Below are 15,626 nucleotides of genomic sequence, written 5' to 3'. Positions count from 1 at the left end.
ACATTGCGGGCTGACTTTACAGATTTTGGAAGCATATTAAACAATTTGATAGGTAGACCTTCAACTTTGTAAGTCCTGTCTAGCCTACAGTATGGAAAATCCATATTAGACTTTGCTCTGGTGCTATGGCTGTGAACGTCAGCCCTAGTGGAGTACATGCTCGTATTTTCTTTTACATGAACTAATGAATAGAATATGTATAAATTGTAGACATTCATAATTTTTAAATTTAAAAAGAGAGGTCTACAGTGTTCAAGTGGACATGAATTAGATACGGTACGGACTGCCTTTTTTTGCACATGCAGCAGCGTGTGGGATTCGAGTGAAAAAGGTCTCATTCGGGAAATTGAGAAGGTTCAACGCCGGGCAGCCCATTTTGTAAAAATTTCTTACGATAAAACGCAAAGCTTCACCGAAATGCTCATGGATTTGGGGTGGGAATCATTGGCTGAGAGACGATTCAATGCAAGATTGAAATTATTAAATAAATTCAGATCCGTATGTTTCAGTACTGAGGTCTCGCAAATTATTAGTACTCCTACATACATTGGTCGCTCGGATCATGCATACAAAATTCGGGAAATAGATGCCAGAACTAGCCGACTCAAGGACTCCTTCCCACGGACAATACGGGATAGCAACTGCAGGGTTATAGATAGCAAAAATTCCACTTGCCACCCTCAGCATCTAAAAAATAATTAGTTGTATTTAAATGCATGCTCTTCCACTAACCTTATGTGTTTTGCTATAATAACCCATTCTTTCCGAATGACCTCATTCGTGTTCCGTTCATCTGTTTTTAAGTCTCTTTCCTTTCAATCCCTCGTCCCTCTCCGTGGGGGGAAATTCCTGCTACCTGCAACGTTGGGTCGCATTCCCTGCCTTTTAGAGTCTCCTCGGGGGTATAGTGTTTTGTTGCATGTTCATGTGGTGGTGGAGTTTCGCATTCTTGCTTGTTGTGTCCTGGCTTGTGTGTTGTAGGATGGCTTTCGTGCTGCATCCTGGGGTGCAGTTTTTAGTTGTTTTGCGGTATATGTGTTTGCATGAGTGTTGGATGAAGGGATTTTTGCATGAGTGTGTGCGCTGCTGTGGGTGTAATTTTCCGTGTTGTTTTTTTTGTATGTGGTATTTTTCCTTTTTATGGTTGGTGACCTAACACCCCCTGCCACACGCCCTTGCGGCGGCTTGCGGGGTATTATGTAGATGTAGATATAATATTGAAAATAATTTCAAATCAAATGTGGCCGTAGGCCAAAAGGTATCTTGAAGACAAAATGTGAGCAATCAAGTTTACTATTAAATTTAAAAAAATAGCCAAAGTGATCAATATTGATTGATAATATATTAAAGATATGTGTAATTACTGAGGAAATGCCAGAAACATTAATGCAAAAATTAACCTCTTACCAATGCTTAAATAATGTGGGTGCCATGGGGTTACACCTTGGGTACATATGCATTGCTTGGTATACTTATTAGTTAAAATTTTACTATTTGTGATTTTCCTCTCTCCATTTTTGTAATTTGGCTTTAATTTATGCGTAGAAACTGCACAATGCTTAAGATTTGTGGATTGACTTTGGAAACTCATGAATAAAGACTTTTAAAATCTGTCATGCTTGAAAAACTGAAGTTTCTCAAATGGTTTGAAACCTTTTCCAATTCCGATGATGGGAAATTGTTTAAAAGTGATCGCAGGTGATATATGTACATTTGTGTTTACTGCATTTGAAAAGTTTCAAGAGTCTTGTGCTTAACTAATACAAGTTGTTTTTAATCATCACAGGTACGTCCTTAAATTCGCTCTGCTTGCAGTGTTCATGAGTATACCCACCCTGCCGGTCGAGTGTTTCCTCATTTCATCTCTGCCTCTGGCCTTCAGTGGGGGCTGGACCACCTTTGCTGGAGCGGTCATATCTGTAATCGGAGATGAGACAGGGGAAGACGGAAGCCAGAGGACTTCCCGCCTTGGACTATTACCAGCTTTCTACTTCATGGGGTTCCTCCCAGGAAGTCTATCGTCCTCTGTCACTCTTAATACTCTCGGGAACACAGGGGTGTTTCTCTTGGCCAGTGGTGCCTGCTTCTTGGCTCTCCTGATTGCTCTCTGCACTGTCAGCGGAACATATGCCACGAGCACTGGTGATGAAGGTAACGGCCGATAGGGAAATGGAACTGTGATTGTTTTTAGATATTTTTGCATTGGATGGTGTGAAGTCCTGTAGTGAAGTGATCCTTTGTGGTTTCAGCATAAATTTAAAAAGCATGGCATAGATTGTAATGAGATTTGATGATCAAAGGCCAATCATTATAAAAAACTTAGGTCCGGTTTTCATGGCATCTACAGGAATTTGGTCGGAAGAATTTGTCAGCACAGTGTCCGCTCCTATTCCGAAAAAGGGAAAGGTAGCAATATGCAATCTTTGAACATGAGATGAAAAAAGAAGTCCCGGGGGTAGATCGGGCCAATAGGGAGCCAAGAAGTTGAGCTTTGCCAAATAACCTCAGACAGCAGCAGTGCTGCATGAGCTTTAGGAAGCACACCTCTCAATTGACGTCAGTCAGTGGGTAGGTAAGAGCCTTCATTTGGCTTTTGTTTAATAACCTGCGGAATAGCAATGAAGTGAAAATCGTGCATCATATTTAGAAGGTTTTTGTGAGAGTCACAATATACCAATTGATGTCAATGTTGACATCATAGTGACAAGTATAAATGAGCATTGATAGTACATTTATATCATTGATGCATTGTTCTTAAAACTATGAGAATGAAGGTAATCCTTAATTTGATTCTGCATATGTAAAAAAAACCAAGATACCTTGCAGTTGCAGAGGAAGCTGGCATGAGCCAGACAGGAAGGGCAATGGGGGTATGAATCAAACAACACAAAATGGCAGTGAAGAACAAGTGATGCAGAATGCCATTGCAGAGGATGTTATGTCCAAGTCAGGACATAAAACAGTCAGACAGAACAGATAAAAGACTTTGCCATTGTGAAACCCTTGGGCAAGAAACAATGCTACTTCCCTTGACATATTTGTGAATCCATGGAGATATTAAAATGGCTGAGTAATTTCAGCTGAGGCGAGTTATTCCACCAGTGGCCCACATTGAGAGCTGTTCTCCATGCAGGAGGGGTGAAGAGCGACCCATCTGTTGAAACCCACTCTCAAAGAAAAGGAAGTAAATGGCTGGCGGTAGTAGTAGTAGTTAGGATTGAATGAAGCAGCAATTCACTTTGCTCAAGCAAGATGCAACTTGAGAAGAAAAGTGGAGCCCAGAATGCTCCACAGTCAGCCCATCCCGGGATCCACATCTGCATGACAACAAGTATGCCTAGCAAAGACATTAGGAAAAGATGATTAAAGATGTTAATATGTAGCACGGCACTTCATGGTCCTGCAACTTTGTCCTCTAGACAAGAAGATGGGTGTAGATTGGAGGCTTTGAGGGGAGGATTTGTAGAATTGAGAAAACTAGCTGGGCAGAAGTGAATAATGATGACGATTGGTTGGAAAAGAGACAAAGTTCCCGGGTTGATTCTGAAGAAGGCAGAAAAAGTGGCTGGATGAAATATTAAGATGGAGCCGAATGCGAAGGCAGAGATAGAAGGGTGAATGTGAGGCCAGCGATGTAGAGGAAAAGATACTTGAATGGTCCTCGTTGCTTCCGGGAATAGCGATCGTGTTGCTTGGCTTGACATGGATAACAGTTTCAAGTCAACCTACGCTATGATAATTCCCAGAAGCAGCATGGAACATCCATCTGATAGATGTGGGGGAAGCCTTAAGATTAATTGAAAAGATATTTGGTCAATATAAGGTAGAAGGAAATAATGTTAGGCAAATGAGAGGAACTCAATGCACTACATGATAAATTATAGTTTTTATGAACCATCAAAAACCAACCTTAATGGGTAAATAATTCTTTCTTGCTGGGAAGTCTGATGAAAGGTATAAAATTTTGTAAAGTTGATTGTTTGTTGGTCGTAAATAATTTTAAATTTGGAGAATAATTCATAGAACGCATGTACGAGGTATTTAACATCTGAATAGGAGCCACTTCTCACAAATCTTGGGGGAAAACAAGGTGTTTGCTCTGAATTATCGATTCCCCTGAAAGATATTCAACCCCAAAAATGACATTTTGGTGGTAGCCAGTGGTACTTCACGGAGTCACCCCTCTTCATTGTGATGACTCTCCAGTCAGTAGCCAAACACTTTTTCCACTGGGCAACCATGGCATGTATGTATCAAAATGGGTAATCTCCATAAGTAATACCATATTTTCCCATCGATAACGTGCGTGTTATCTGTACGGAAATGTTCAGATGATTGATGAAATGACGATGCGCATTATGTCATGAAAATTGAAAAAATCCATACATAGACGTATTTTTACACCCACACATCCAGTATAGATGTATTTTTACACACACCATATATAAATTTTTACATGAATATATGAATATATATATATATATATATATATATATATATATATATATATATATATATATATATATATATATATATATATATATATATATATGTATATATATATATATAATATACATATATATATACATATATATATATATACACTATCATTACCTTGAACATGTATAGATGCCGCGCATCTGTATATACTACCTTGATCAGAAAGTTCCCGGAATAACCACCGTGTGGCGCTCCCATCGTTCCGATTTGAGTTCTGTTTTTTTTGTTAAATTGGTACATCTGTTGTTGATATTCCCTTTAAATCTTAGTGTCATAACTTGACATTTGCAAAAGTTACGTAGCCAAGAGTACATCTATCTCTGTGTGTGTTGGCGATTTTTTACAATTTCAGAAATGGATTTAAATTTGCAACAACGAACTTGTATTAAATTTTGCGTAAAAAACGGATTTAGTGGCGCACGGACGTTGGAAATGTTGGAAAAGTGTTTCAGCAACGATTCTCTAAAAAAAACGGTCGTTTACCAGTGGCACGAGCGGTTCAGAAGTGGTCGTGAGTCAATCGAAGATGATGAACGCAGTGGCAGACCATCGACATCGAAAGTCGGTGAAAAAATTGATAAAGTAAAAGAAATGTTGGTCAATAACCGCAAATTAATCATCAGAGAAATAGCGGAGGACTTGAACATTGCCTATGGATCCGCCCAAGACATTGTGGTTAATGATTTGGGTTTCCGTCGTGTAGCAGCAAAGTTGGTTCCAAAAGACCTCAATTTCATGCAAAAAAGAGACCGTGTTGACGTCGCAAAAGACATGATTTGCGAGGCTGAATCCGATCCCACATTCATCAAAAGGATCATTACTGGAGACGAGACGTGGGTTTATGAGTACGACACGCAATCCAGACATCAGGCAAGTGAATGGCGTTCACCAAATGAGCCGAGACCAAAAAAACCACGTCGTTTTCAGTCAAAAAAGAAGGCAATGCTGACGGTTTTCATGGATTACAACGGTGTAGTGCATCATGAATTTTTGCCAGAAGGCCAGACAGTAAACAAAGAGTATTATTTGGGCGTTATGAGACGTTTGCGTGAAGCAATTCGCCGAAAGAGACCAGAAATGTGGGCAGAAAACTCGTGGATTTTGCACCATGATAACGCACCGTCGCACAGTGCTATCATTATTCGTAATTTTTTGACAAAAAATGCAACAAATACCATCCAACAGCCACCGAATTCACCTGATTTGGCTCCCTGTGACTTCTTTCTGTTCAATCGAGTTAAAAAACCATTACGGGGAACGCGTTTTAGCAGCCGAGAGGAAGTAATGGAAAAATCGCAGGAAGCACTGATGGACATACCGAAAACCGAATATAAAAAATGTTTCGAGGAAAGGATCAAGCGCTGGCATAAGTGTGTTGCAGTCGATGGGGATTACTTTGAAGGGGACAATATAGATTTAGATGAATAAACTTGTATTTTTAATTTTCTGAATAAATTCCGGGAAATTTTTGATCAAGGTAGTATATATATATATATAGATACAGATGCGTGGCATCTATACATGTTCAAGGTAACGATGAAGCCCTGGGCATGCAGTATCTATACAAATTCATGATAACTACTAAGTTCTGGGTGTGCGTTATACATGAGGTGCATGTTATCGATGGGAAAATACAGTACTTTGAAATTAAGAATTCTGAGTTGCATTGTTGTCAGACGATTCCTCAAGTAAGCCAAAGGACTAATGGGTTGTCATGGCTACTGAGAATATCATGCTATTTTTGCATAACCAAGGGATCTGGACCCATGCGGCTAAGAGAAGCTTTTAATTCTGCCAGCAAACATTGAAAATTGAAGGGAAAAATAATAAACCTCTTATTTTTTGCCAATAAGGACAATATAAGTTAATTTTAAACATTTTAATTGTGCAATGAATTTCTATTCTCAGGGAGACATGAATCTGGCTTAGTTAAAGATGTGCTCCAGACTTTGTTGAAAAAACGCTCAAATGGTCAAAAGATTTATCTCATTCTGAGTATTCTTTCCAATGGGTCCAGTACGATGGTATCCAATGGTAAGGTTTATTTTCCTTTTAATTCGTGCATTTTGCCACTTTTGAATGAATTCATTTTTATTGAATATTATGTCACTTACATCCAAGTAAAATGATTTCCAGGTGAATCAAATCTGTACTATATGCATGGAAGAAAGGAATTCGGGTGGGAAATAATTGATTTTATTCTTTATAGAAGTGTTACAAATGGATTGCAGATGATGGGTAAGATTTCATTTTTATTCCTTCACCTGAATGCATTCTACTTGTGGAATAAATGTGATACTAAATTCATAGAGTGATGGATACTAATAGGTTATGTTAAATTTCAATAGTAATATTCTTCACCTGATTTCAGGTGCCATATTTGCAGTTTCCATTCTAAGCCACAAGATGAAAATAGCAGATGCTCCTCTGGCTATTTTTAGCTATTTGGGATCATCTGTTGGTTCAATCATAATGGCATTTGCAAGTACAACCTGGATGATGTATTGTGGTATGTGTTATTCATATTTTCTATTTTATGTAAAGAGCTATTCAGAAGTTGCATTACAGAGTGTGGCCGGACAAAATTCAATTTAAAATTCCCTGCAGAGGTTGCCCCAATAAGCTAGATGTAATACTGAACAGTCACAAACTCAAAATGGTCGCATTGCTGAGAATAAGTTCAGAGTATAATCGAAGACCTACGATGCTGAAAATGTACGTGTTGGTCGCTCAGCGACAAATATTATTCTGTTCTCAAATTTTAGAAATGTTCAGAAATTATTTGGTTCGGTACTGAAGATCGATGGTATATGATGTCGTCGCCAAGTATAATGAATCAGAAAAGTTCGACAATGGTTCCACGGCACCAGCGTGGAAAAGTCACTTGATGGAGTTCATTGTCCGACGGACTCAGCCGCTCATTTTTGAGGATCCACGGCCATTGATCTGAAAATTTTGCTGGTTGTCGGCGTGAGTTAAAAGGCTATCCATCAAATCGTCAGCAAGGGCCTCCGATATAAGACTTATGCCATTAAAATAAGACAGATGCTTTCTGAAGCTGCCAGGAGTTGAATGTTGCGACCTGCTTTTCTGTTCCGTAAATGCTTATGCTGCTTGACAAATCAGATTTTTCCTAATGGAAAAATGTTATTGTGGATGCTAAAAGCAATCGTATGAGCGACGGCTTGCTCACCCTGAAGATGTCCCCGTTGTTCCCAGGGCGAAATATCTCACGAATGTTCATGTGCAAGGAGTGAGTTGCGTCCCCACTGAGGGTGATGCCATGCCACTGCATTTCTTAAACAAGAGGGAAAATATCAACAAAGAAGTTTACTTGCATGTTTATTTAATTGTATACTCTGACAAAAGTAGTGAAGCGGTGGATGGAAAGTGTGACATCTGGAAGGCCATATGTTTGCCAGCAGGATGGACAACCTCAATATGTTTCGATCCAAAGAATTCTAGCCTCCCAGTAGCCCAGGTTAAAATCCTTTGGACCACTATGCATGGTCAAAAGGGTCACCAACAAGTGCAGACGTCCAAACATTGCATCATTTAGAGCCATTATTGAAACGGCTGCCACCAATATGGTCCATGGCATGTTGAAACAGGTCTGCGAATGCTTAAGACCAAGAATGGAGGCCGCCATTCAAGCGAGTGGGGGATTCATTTAATAAATTTGTTTATGATCATACAAACAATTTAGAACAAAAACAAGTAAACATTGAAATTTTTCAATTAAAAATGTTTGGAAAATTGTTTAATTTGTCTGGATTTTTACATTGCACCCTATATATATTTACGGATTAAGGGCAGAGCAGTAGGTTTTGTACCATTAACTTTTGTTCAGCAAGAGACCAGGAGCTCAGACTGCACAGAGAATATTGGAGTGGTTTGAGGATAGCTAGGCCCTTATATTGCAAAACCAGCTTCTGTACTGTTCACCCAGGTATTATAATTTGTACTCTATTTTAGCTTTAGGACTCAAACTGTTTGATGAATTTATGGACAGAAAGTGGTGAAGAGGCATTTTGACTTAACAACCTATCAGACAGATAGAACGTGCCTGGATGTATGTAACTCCGTGATAATGCCTCAGAAAACAAACAATACACCCATGCTACTTTATATTCATATATTCTTGGCTTAACTGAATTTGGAACTTTCAAAATTGTACCAAGAGTTCAGTAAAAGACTTTTTGCTAATAAAAGTGGAGATAGACATTTTAATCGCCAAAATTGTTTTTGTTCACATTAAATCAATTCTTTTATTATATGCAGGAATAAAGGAAGCACTTTTAAAATTCTTCTGAATTATTCCTCTACAAGGGTCGCGGTAGTCCAGTGGGTAGAGCGTTGGACTGCTGATCCCGGGTTCGATTCCCGGGCAAGGCACTCTGGGCACCTGCAGCTCCACCCAAGCTAAAGTGATTTTTCGGGTACCAGGTCCTCCTGGGAAACCATAACCGGCACAGGGAAAGGAACTGGCCCCCATTCCCCTGATGTGTGAATTTTCACACCCCGTATAGGGCTTAGTACTGGGTGAACTCTACCATCACCTACCAAACTGACCTTCGGGTTGATTACTGTGTTTTATTCCTCTACAAGTATTCAGCAGATCAGGTGAACCTATTTTATAAAAGGATGGTAATTACTATGTCCATAGTGAGTAGTATTTTGAAAGGCAACTGTCTTGAATGCATTCTTCAAATTAGTTATTTTTTCTTATTTATATCAATGTCTAAGTATATTCCACCAGTTAAGGTGGTTTTTTGGTGGACAGATGGACTAATCACTGCTGAACATCTGAGCTCCACCGAACACAAAACTGAATACCCTAATAAAATACATTGCATTAAACCATTTTTTAAGTCCATATTCCTTATCTCCCTTCATTCTATGTGGCATACTTATTCATATCCTTCCTCTGTTTCACCTGCCCAATATTTTTTCTCCTCTGTAATCATATTTAACATAAAATTGCCTATCAATATCTCTTCATCTAGATTCCCTACCTTTTTTTTAATTTATTCCAGAAATCTTATCTCTTCCTTCTCCATTCCTACCACTTGTTTTCTTTTCTGCTCACGTTGTTTTTCCTATTCTTCTCCAGACCCATATGTTAAAGTGCTCAAGTTTTTGTTTATCCTTTCACAACAATAACCAAGTTTTAGAGCCATTAAAAACTATGCTTAAAGTAAAATTTTTCCTTAGTTTTATCTGCAGACCTTTACTAAATGTCCCCACTGTTAACGCCTTCCTCTTTGAACAACTTTTTTTACCAAATTCAATTTTTCTTCAATGTTCTCATTAAATTCTCCATTTCAATCGAAAACACTCCCTCAAAAGTGAAGTGTCCTATTTGCTGTAATTCATGTCTTTCAGCTAAATTTAACTCATCCTTCCTATTTCATAAATACTTCCTAACCTTCATTTTATAATAATTGATTCTACTCCCATAACTATCATTCTGGTTCTTAATAATTTAAGCACTCAAAGTGCTGACTGGCAGAGACTTGATAATCCACAAGAAGAACTGCTGTAAAATTTAATTGTAACTTAGTCACCACATATGATCAACACAATGCACTTCACAAACATGGTTACCTAGGAAAGCTCCTACAAAATAAAATCTGCCGGTCCACCTGACCTTACACACCACAGGAAAACAACCCAACATCTGACACAGGACTAAACCTTTGTACCACCTATTTCCCAGGATCTCACGGACTGAAAACCTTTCCTTGTTAACTTTTTCCAATTTTGAACAATAATGATGCTACCTCATCTCTATTGCCCCAATGCCTCTCTCTCGCATACAGATGACCCCCCGATCTCAGAAATATTCTGAGATCCACCAACCCTTAGGCATGCCCTCTTGACAAAGTTCCTCATCTTTCCCTAACCCTGCCCCCAATGTATAACATGTACAATTATCTCTGCTCTGATCTACTCCCCTCTCCTAACACTCCCTCCCCACCTCGTTCCCACACTGTGGATTCAGATCATCATTTAGTACTAATGAAGGGTTACATCAGGTTCAAGAGAATAGAACAGGATACATGGATGAAGAAATGGTTTGTGGAAGCATTAACCATAATTACTGAAAGCTGTATCTGCAGGCTGTGGGGAAAATCATGAGTGAGGCTAGGGAGCTGGGTACTAGAAAGGAAAAATGGGAGCATATCAAGAAAAAGAAAGCCTCAAATGAAACTATTAGAACAGTAAATTGGAAAAGGACATGAAAACCATAGATTACGAAGATGATTAGAAAGATAGGTGAGAGAAGGAAATGGAAGAATATAAATTCAGAGGAAGGCTTATTTGATGGTGAGATCAAAAGGGCCCTAAGGGAATTGAAATCAAATTAGGCTGTGGGGGTAGATAACATAACTGCAGAACTACTTTTAAGGTTTAGGAAATTTTCGGAGGAAGAGTTTTTATGGACTAATTTGTAGGATTTATATGAGAGGGATTTGGCCAAAGATTTAGTCAGACCATTTGTAGCTCCTATTCTGAAAAAGGTAAAGGCCACATCATGCGAGGACTACAGAAGAATAAGTTTGATTTATCATGCAACTGAAGTGGTTCTGAGGATCATCAACAAGAGGATGGAGAACAGGGCAAATGATTACTCAGAGAAGGATCGATTTGGGTTCAGAAAGGATAAAGGCACGCATGATGACATTGCAGTAATGAGATCATTGATAAAGGGGAATATGGAATATAATCAGGATGTGTTTGCCTGTTTTGTATATTTTGAAAATGCATTTGGTGGGGTGAATTGGGTAAAACTAATGAGTATATTGCAGAAAATAGAAATAGATTGGAGGGAAAGGAGGCTAATCCACAACCTGTGAATGTTTCTGACTGCTCAGGTGCGGGTGGGGAACGGGGAGTCCAGATGGGCAGTGTTAGGAAGAGGTCTGAGGCAGGGTTGTCACCGTTGCTGTTCAAAGTATATGAGGAGGAAATGATTAAAGAGGCGTTGGGAGAACTACTGGTAGGAATGAAAGTCGAAGGGAAATTAGTAAAATCAATTAGGTTTGATTGGATGACCAAGCTTTAGTTTGTCAGTCAGCCAGGTGGTTACAACCATTACTGAGTAAAAGTTAGAGCTATAGATATGGAATGCGAATAAATATGAATAAAACAAAGGTTATGCAGTGTTCAAGAGAGCAAAAGGCTGAATTTGAAATTAAAATAGGAGTTCATAAACTAGAGCAGGTAGAACAGTTCACCTACGATATCAAGAAATGCTTTGGACCAAAATGGTTGAAGTAGTAGGGACATAAGGGGAAGAGCTGCACTAAGCAAAGAAGCTTCCACAAGGAGGAGGGAGTAGATGACAGGGACATTAAGGATCTTAAGAAAAGGCTTGTCAATACTTTGATATGGAGCATGGTGTTGTATGGCGTGGAATTGTGGTCATTGAAGCAAGGAAATAAGAAGTTATTGAAATGTTGGTTTGGAGGAGGATGGGAAAGTTGAAATGGATCTGGAGGAACACAAATGAGGAAGGGCCAACGGTGGTAGTGGAGGAGATAGGTTTGCTGGGAGAAATCTGAAGGAGGCAGGAAAGTCGGATGCAGGTTATTTGGATTGGCAAATTGATGTTGAAGACTGCGATAGGGGGAATGAAGTTAGGCAAACAAGCAGAGGGCAGCAATAGGATGATGATGTGGGATGAAATGAAGGGAGGAAGAAAGCATGTGGAGTTGGAGATGGGCCTAATGCGATGTTGGGTGTCAGGTTGTGTTTTGTTGGGAGAGGCAATGGCGTTGTTGTTGCCCAGTTTGATAGCTTGTGTCCATCCAAAGCCTACCTTAACTAATAGATTACCAATAATAATGATTTTAATTGTCATTCTGATGATTGTAATGTTCTAGGTAGTGCCATTTCATTGCTTCAAGGAGCTGCATCTCCAGTGATGAGATCAATTATGTCTAGAAGTGTGCCTCATGATGAACTCGGTGAGAAATGAAATACGTTAAGCATTCTAATTCCAAATCACCCTCTGGCTCCCCATGTCAGTCAGTGCTTGGAGGAGCACCCTTATATGAGTTCCAAGGTCCATGAGAAACCTACCCAGTGTTGGTAGACGGCTGCTATTAATTATGAATTATCAAACTTTCACCATTTCATTAATGTTGAGAATTATGTTGATGTTCACATTCACTCAAATAATTACGTGGAATTGTACTGAAATTGACCCCATCTTGCATGGCTTTGTACACTGCGCAAGTCATGAGCCCCTGATCAAACAAAGTGTGCCATACACATTTATTTTATGCATCAATTGAAAAAAAAAGAAATTAATTTATGATGATTGGATATGGACTCCATTTATTTTTGCGAGCTCTTGAGTTCTCTTTTATGCTTCTCTGAATCCAAATATTTTCTGTTCAATATAAGTTTGTGTAGTTAATTGGTATTTGTGAGCTTTTTCCTGAATTAAAATTTTGCCTTCACATTTATCTTGAAAATAATGTTAATACTCCCATTGCTTAGATTAAACATTTCATTACTGGCTGAAGTTTTCTCTTTGGGTCTTCCACCGAGTCAGGGTTTCCATATTGGCGGACGTTTCCCAGCTCAACTCGTGCATCGTCCTTGGTGCCACTCTGCAATCGGCCGTCTGATATACTTGAGCTCTTGGGACAGGTGACTTGTGATTGGTCCAAAGAGGAGGAGCCTCCTGATTGGCCCCTGGGCCATTGTGGTTTGTTCCTTCCTTTTCTAACCCTCATGAACACTGGTTTCCATGCGATGCTGAGGGATTAGATGCAGTCCCTGTTGAAATTACGTCCTGGCATTCTTATTTCAATCGATTCTTTGATCCTTCGGTCCCAGTAATCACTCATATCTACCCTGAGGGCGATGCACAAGTCAGGCTTGGAAACTTTGGCCAATATGGAGCAACCCCTGACCCAGTGGAAGACCCGAGAAAACTCCATCAAGTAATTACGCCTGGAAAGCACCAGATCTCACTTCATTTAATGCTGAATTGAATCCCATGTGCATTTTGTAAAGGTGCATACCAGAAGGTAAGAACTTCTGTTCAAATAAAGTGTACCCCCGCTCAGTGAATTATGTATTATCACTCAAAATTAGAAATAAATTGAAGAAGACTGGACCTGGAGTTAGTCAGATTTTTGAGAGTCATTGAATACAGTTTAAGTTCTTAACTTCAGTTGCTCAAGCATATAAATAAGCTGAAGAAGATTGGATGGTGTAGCCTAAGCTGTTATGAGAAATTTAATTTAATTTTAAGCTGTTTTGAATCAAAATATTTTCAAACCCTAATGTATTTATGTTGCTTACCTGTCCGTGGTGAATGTAGATTTTTAAACAAAGTATATAATGCTATAATTGTGCTGGGTTATTGATGCCTTCCTGTATAATCAAAATAAAAATAGCCGTGTAACATTTCATATATTTTGAGATTTTGATCTCTTTTATAATTTTGGCTGAATTTGGCGTATGCTTCATGTTGCATTTGTCGACAGGCAGAGCTTTTACGCTGAGTACTTCATTTGAAGCATTGGCTCCAGTGGCTGCCCAACCCCTGTACACCTATCTATTCAGGAAAACCCTCATTTCTTTCCCTGGAGCGTTCTTCATGCTTTCTTCTGTGATGTTTTCCTTGGCTTTGATGTTTAGTTGGTAAGCTGGTATTTTGTTCATTTCACATCCTTGCAAGCGCTTGCAAATGTGTATGTGTGTTGTTTATAAGGCTATGATATAGTGTATGCGTACCGGCTCCAGGATCCCGTTTGGTTGTGTACTTTTTGATCAACCAGAGGACCTTTGGTTCCAGTCACCACATAAGGATGTTACTTTGCCAAAAAAGAATTTTTTCGGAGCATGATGTACATTACAAAAGCCTGATTACTGCCAAAATGTTATCATCAGAATGTCTTTTCCTTTAATATAAAATATCAATTTCAAATTGCAATATTCATAGATAACCCCATCAATTATAATGTGTCATAGGTAAAACTGCCCCATTTCCTATTGTGTTATTCATCCTTAACCTTTTGCTGGAGAAACGGGAAGCAATTTTTATTTATGTTAGTCAACTCACCATTACCGACTCAGTCAAAGAAAAGCCAACTAATACCAAAATCAGTTGTGACCCCTTCAATGCCAGTTAAGTTTACACCTTGTGAGAACTGAACGCAATAATTTATTTTAAATTCACTCTTGGTCATCCAAACCAAAGATTTAATGAATTTCATTCTGAATTCATTTGGTTTCTGTACAAATTTGTAGACTTCATTGTTTGTTGTAAATAAATCCTACTTTGCAGCATCATTCATGGAACTCATAAATGGCATTCAAGATCCGAAAGAAAGTCACTCCTCCCGAGAGAAGATTCCACGAGTAAATTGCCAGATTAGAGCATCCACTTGTAGTGGTGATAAGCCAGCAGTGATGGTGAGCCAGTGGTTGTTGTAAACCAGGCATCACATATCCTCTGACCCACACAATCATGCCCTCTGATTCGTTCTTGTAATCTCACTATAATCATAAATTACAATAAATGAAAAATATTATTCATAATTTTCATGTATCATTATTCTTTTGATCAAAAATTATTTATATCAATTTCAGTTTTTCACATTTCAGATTTGAAATTTTTAAAGTCTAGTGTACGGTATTTTCCCATCGATAATGCACACCTTATGTATAACGTACACCCAGAGCTTTGTAGTTAATATGAATTTGTATAGATACTGCACACCAAGGGCTTCATAGTTATCTTGAACGTGTATAGATGCCGCACATCTGTGTATACATATATATGCACGTAAAAAATTATATAAAGCTAAAGATGTATGTAAGAATACGTCTATGTCGAATGTGTGTGTGTGTAAAAATACGTCCATGTTTAGATTTTTTCAATTTTCATTACATGACGCGCGTCGCCATTTTTTTGATCATCTGAACATTTTTGTTTAGATAAGGTGCACGTTGTATCGTTGGGAAAATACGGTAAATACCATTTAAAGTTTAGTTTTTCAGCATGATGCAAATACCAAGCCTCATTTTAATATGACATGATTTCGTCAAGTCAACTGTGGAAGTGCGTCAAATATTTGATAATCAAAGAAAGATTGCAG

General features: G+C 38.7%; 1 protein-coding gene across 2 annotated transcripts in view; it reads left to right on the top strand.

Annotated features, from left to right (window-relative positions):
- The window catches only part of LOC139687710 (probable peptidoglycan muropeptide transporter SLC46), a 31,019-nt gene extending 15,976 nt beyond the window's left edge, over positions 1 to 15,043 (top strand). For both annotated transcript variants that reach the window (XM_071584967.1, XM_071584968.1), the window contains 7 exons: positions 1,787 to 2,151; positions 6,409 to 6,534; positions 6,637 to 6,738; positions 6,872 to 7,009; positions 12,390 to 12,473; positions 14,010 to 14,166; positions 14,813 to 15,043. In XM_071584967.1, coding sequence (XP_071441068.1) covers positions 1,787 to 2,151; positions 6,409 to 6,534; positions 6,637 to 6,738; positions 6,872 to 7,009; positions 12,390 to 12,473; positions 14,010 to 14,166; positions 14,813 to 14,903 — 1,063 coding nt within the window. In that variant the 3' untranslated portion in view covers positions 14,904 to 15,043. The remainder of the gene's footprint in view (positions 1 to 1,786; positions 2,152 to 6,408; positions 6,535 to 6,636; positions 6,739 to 6,871; positions 7,010 to 12,389; positions 12,474 to 14,009; positions 14,167 to 14,812) is intronic.
- Positions 15,044 to 15,626: the final 583 nt, after the last annotated feature.

The sequence above is a fragment of the Hetaerina americana genome, unplaced genomic scaffold (genome assembly GCF_022747635.1).
Source record: "Hetaerina americana unplaced genomic scaffold, ioHetAmer1.1.p SCAF_2, whole genome shotgun sequence".
In the NCBI taxonomy this organism is placed as follows: domain Eukaryota; kingdom Metazoa; phylum Arthropoda; class Insecta; order Odonata; family Calopterygidae; genus Hetaerina; species Hetaerina americana.
Note: the sequence above shows the minus strand (reverse complement) of the source record. Positions and strands in the feature narration are given on the sequence as shown.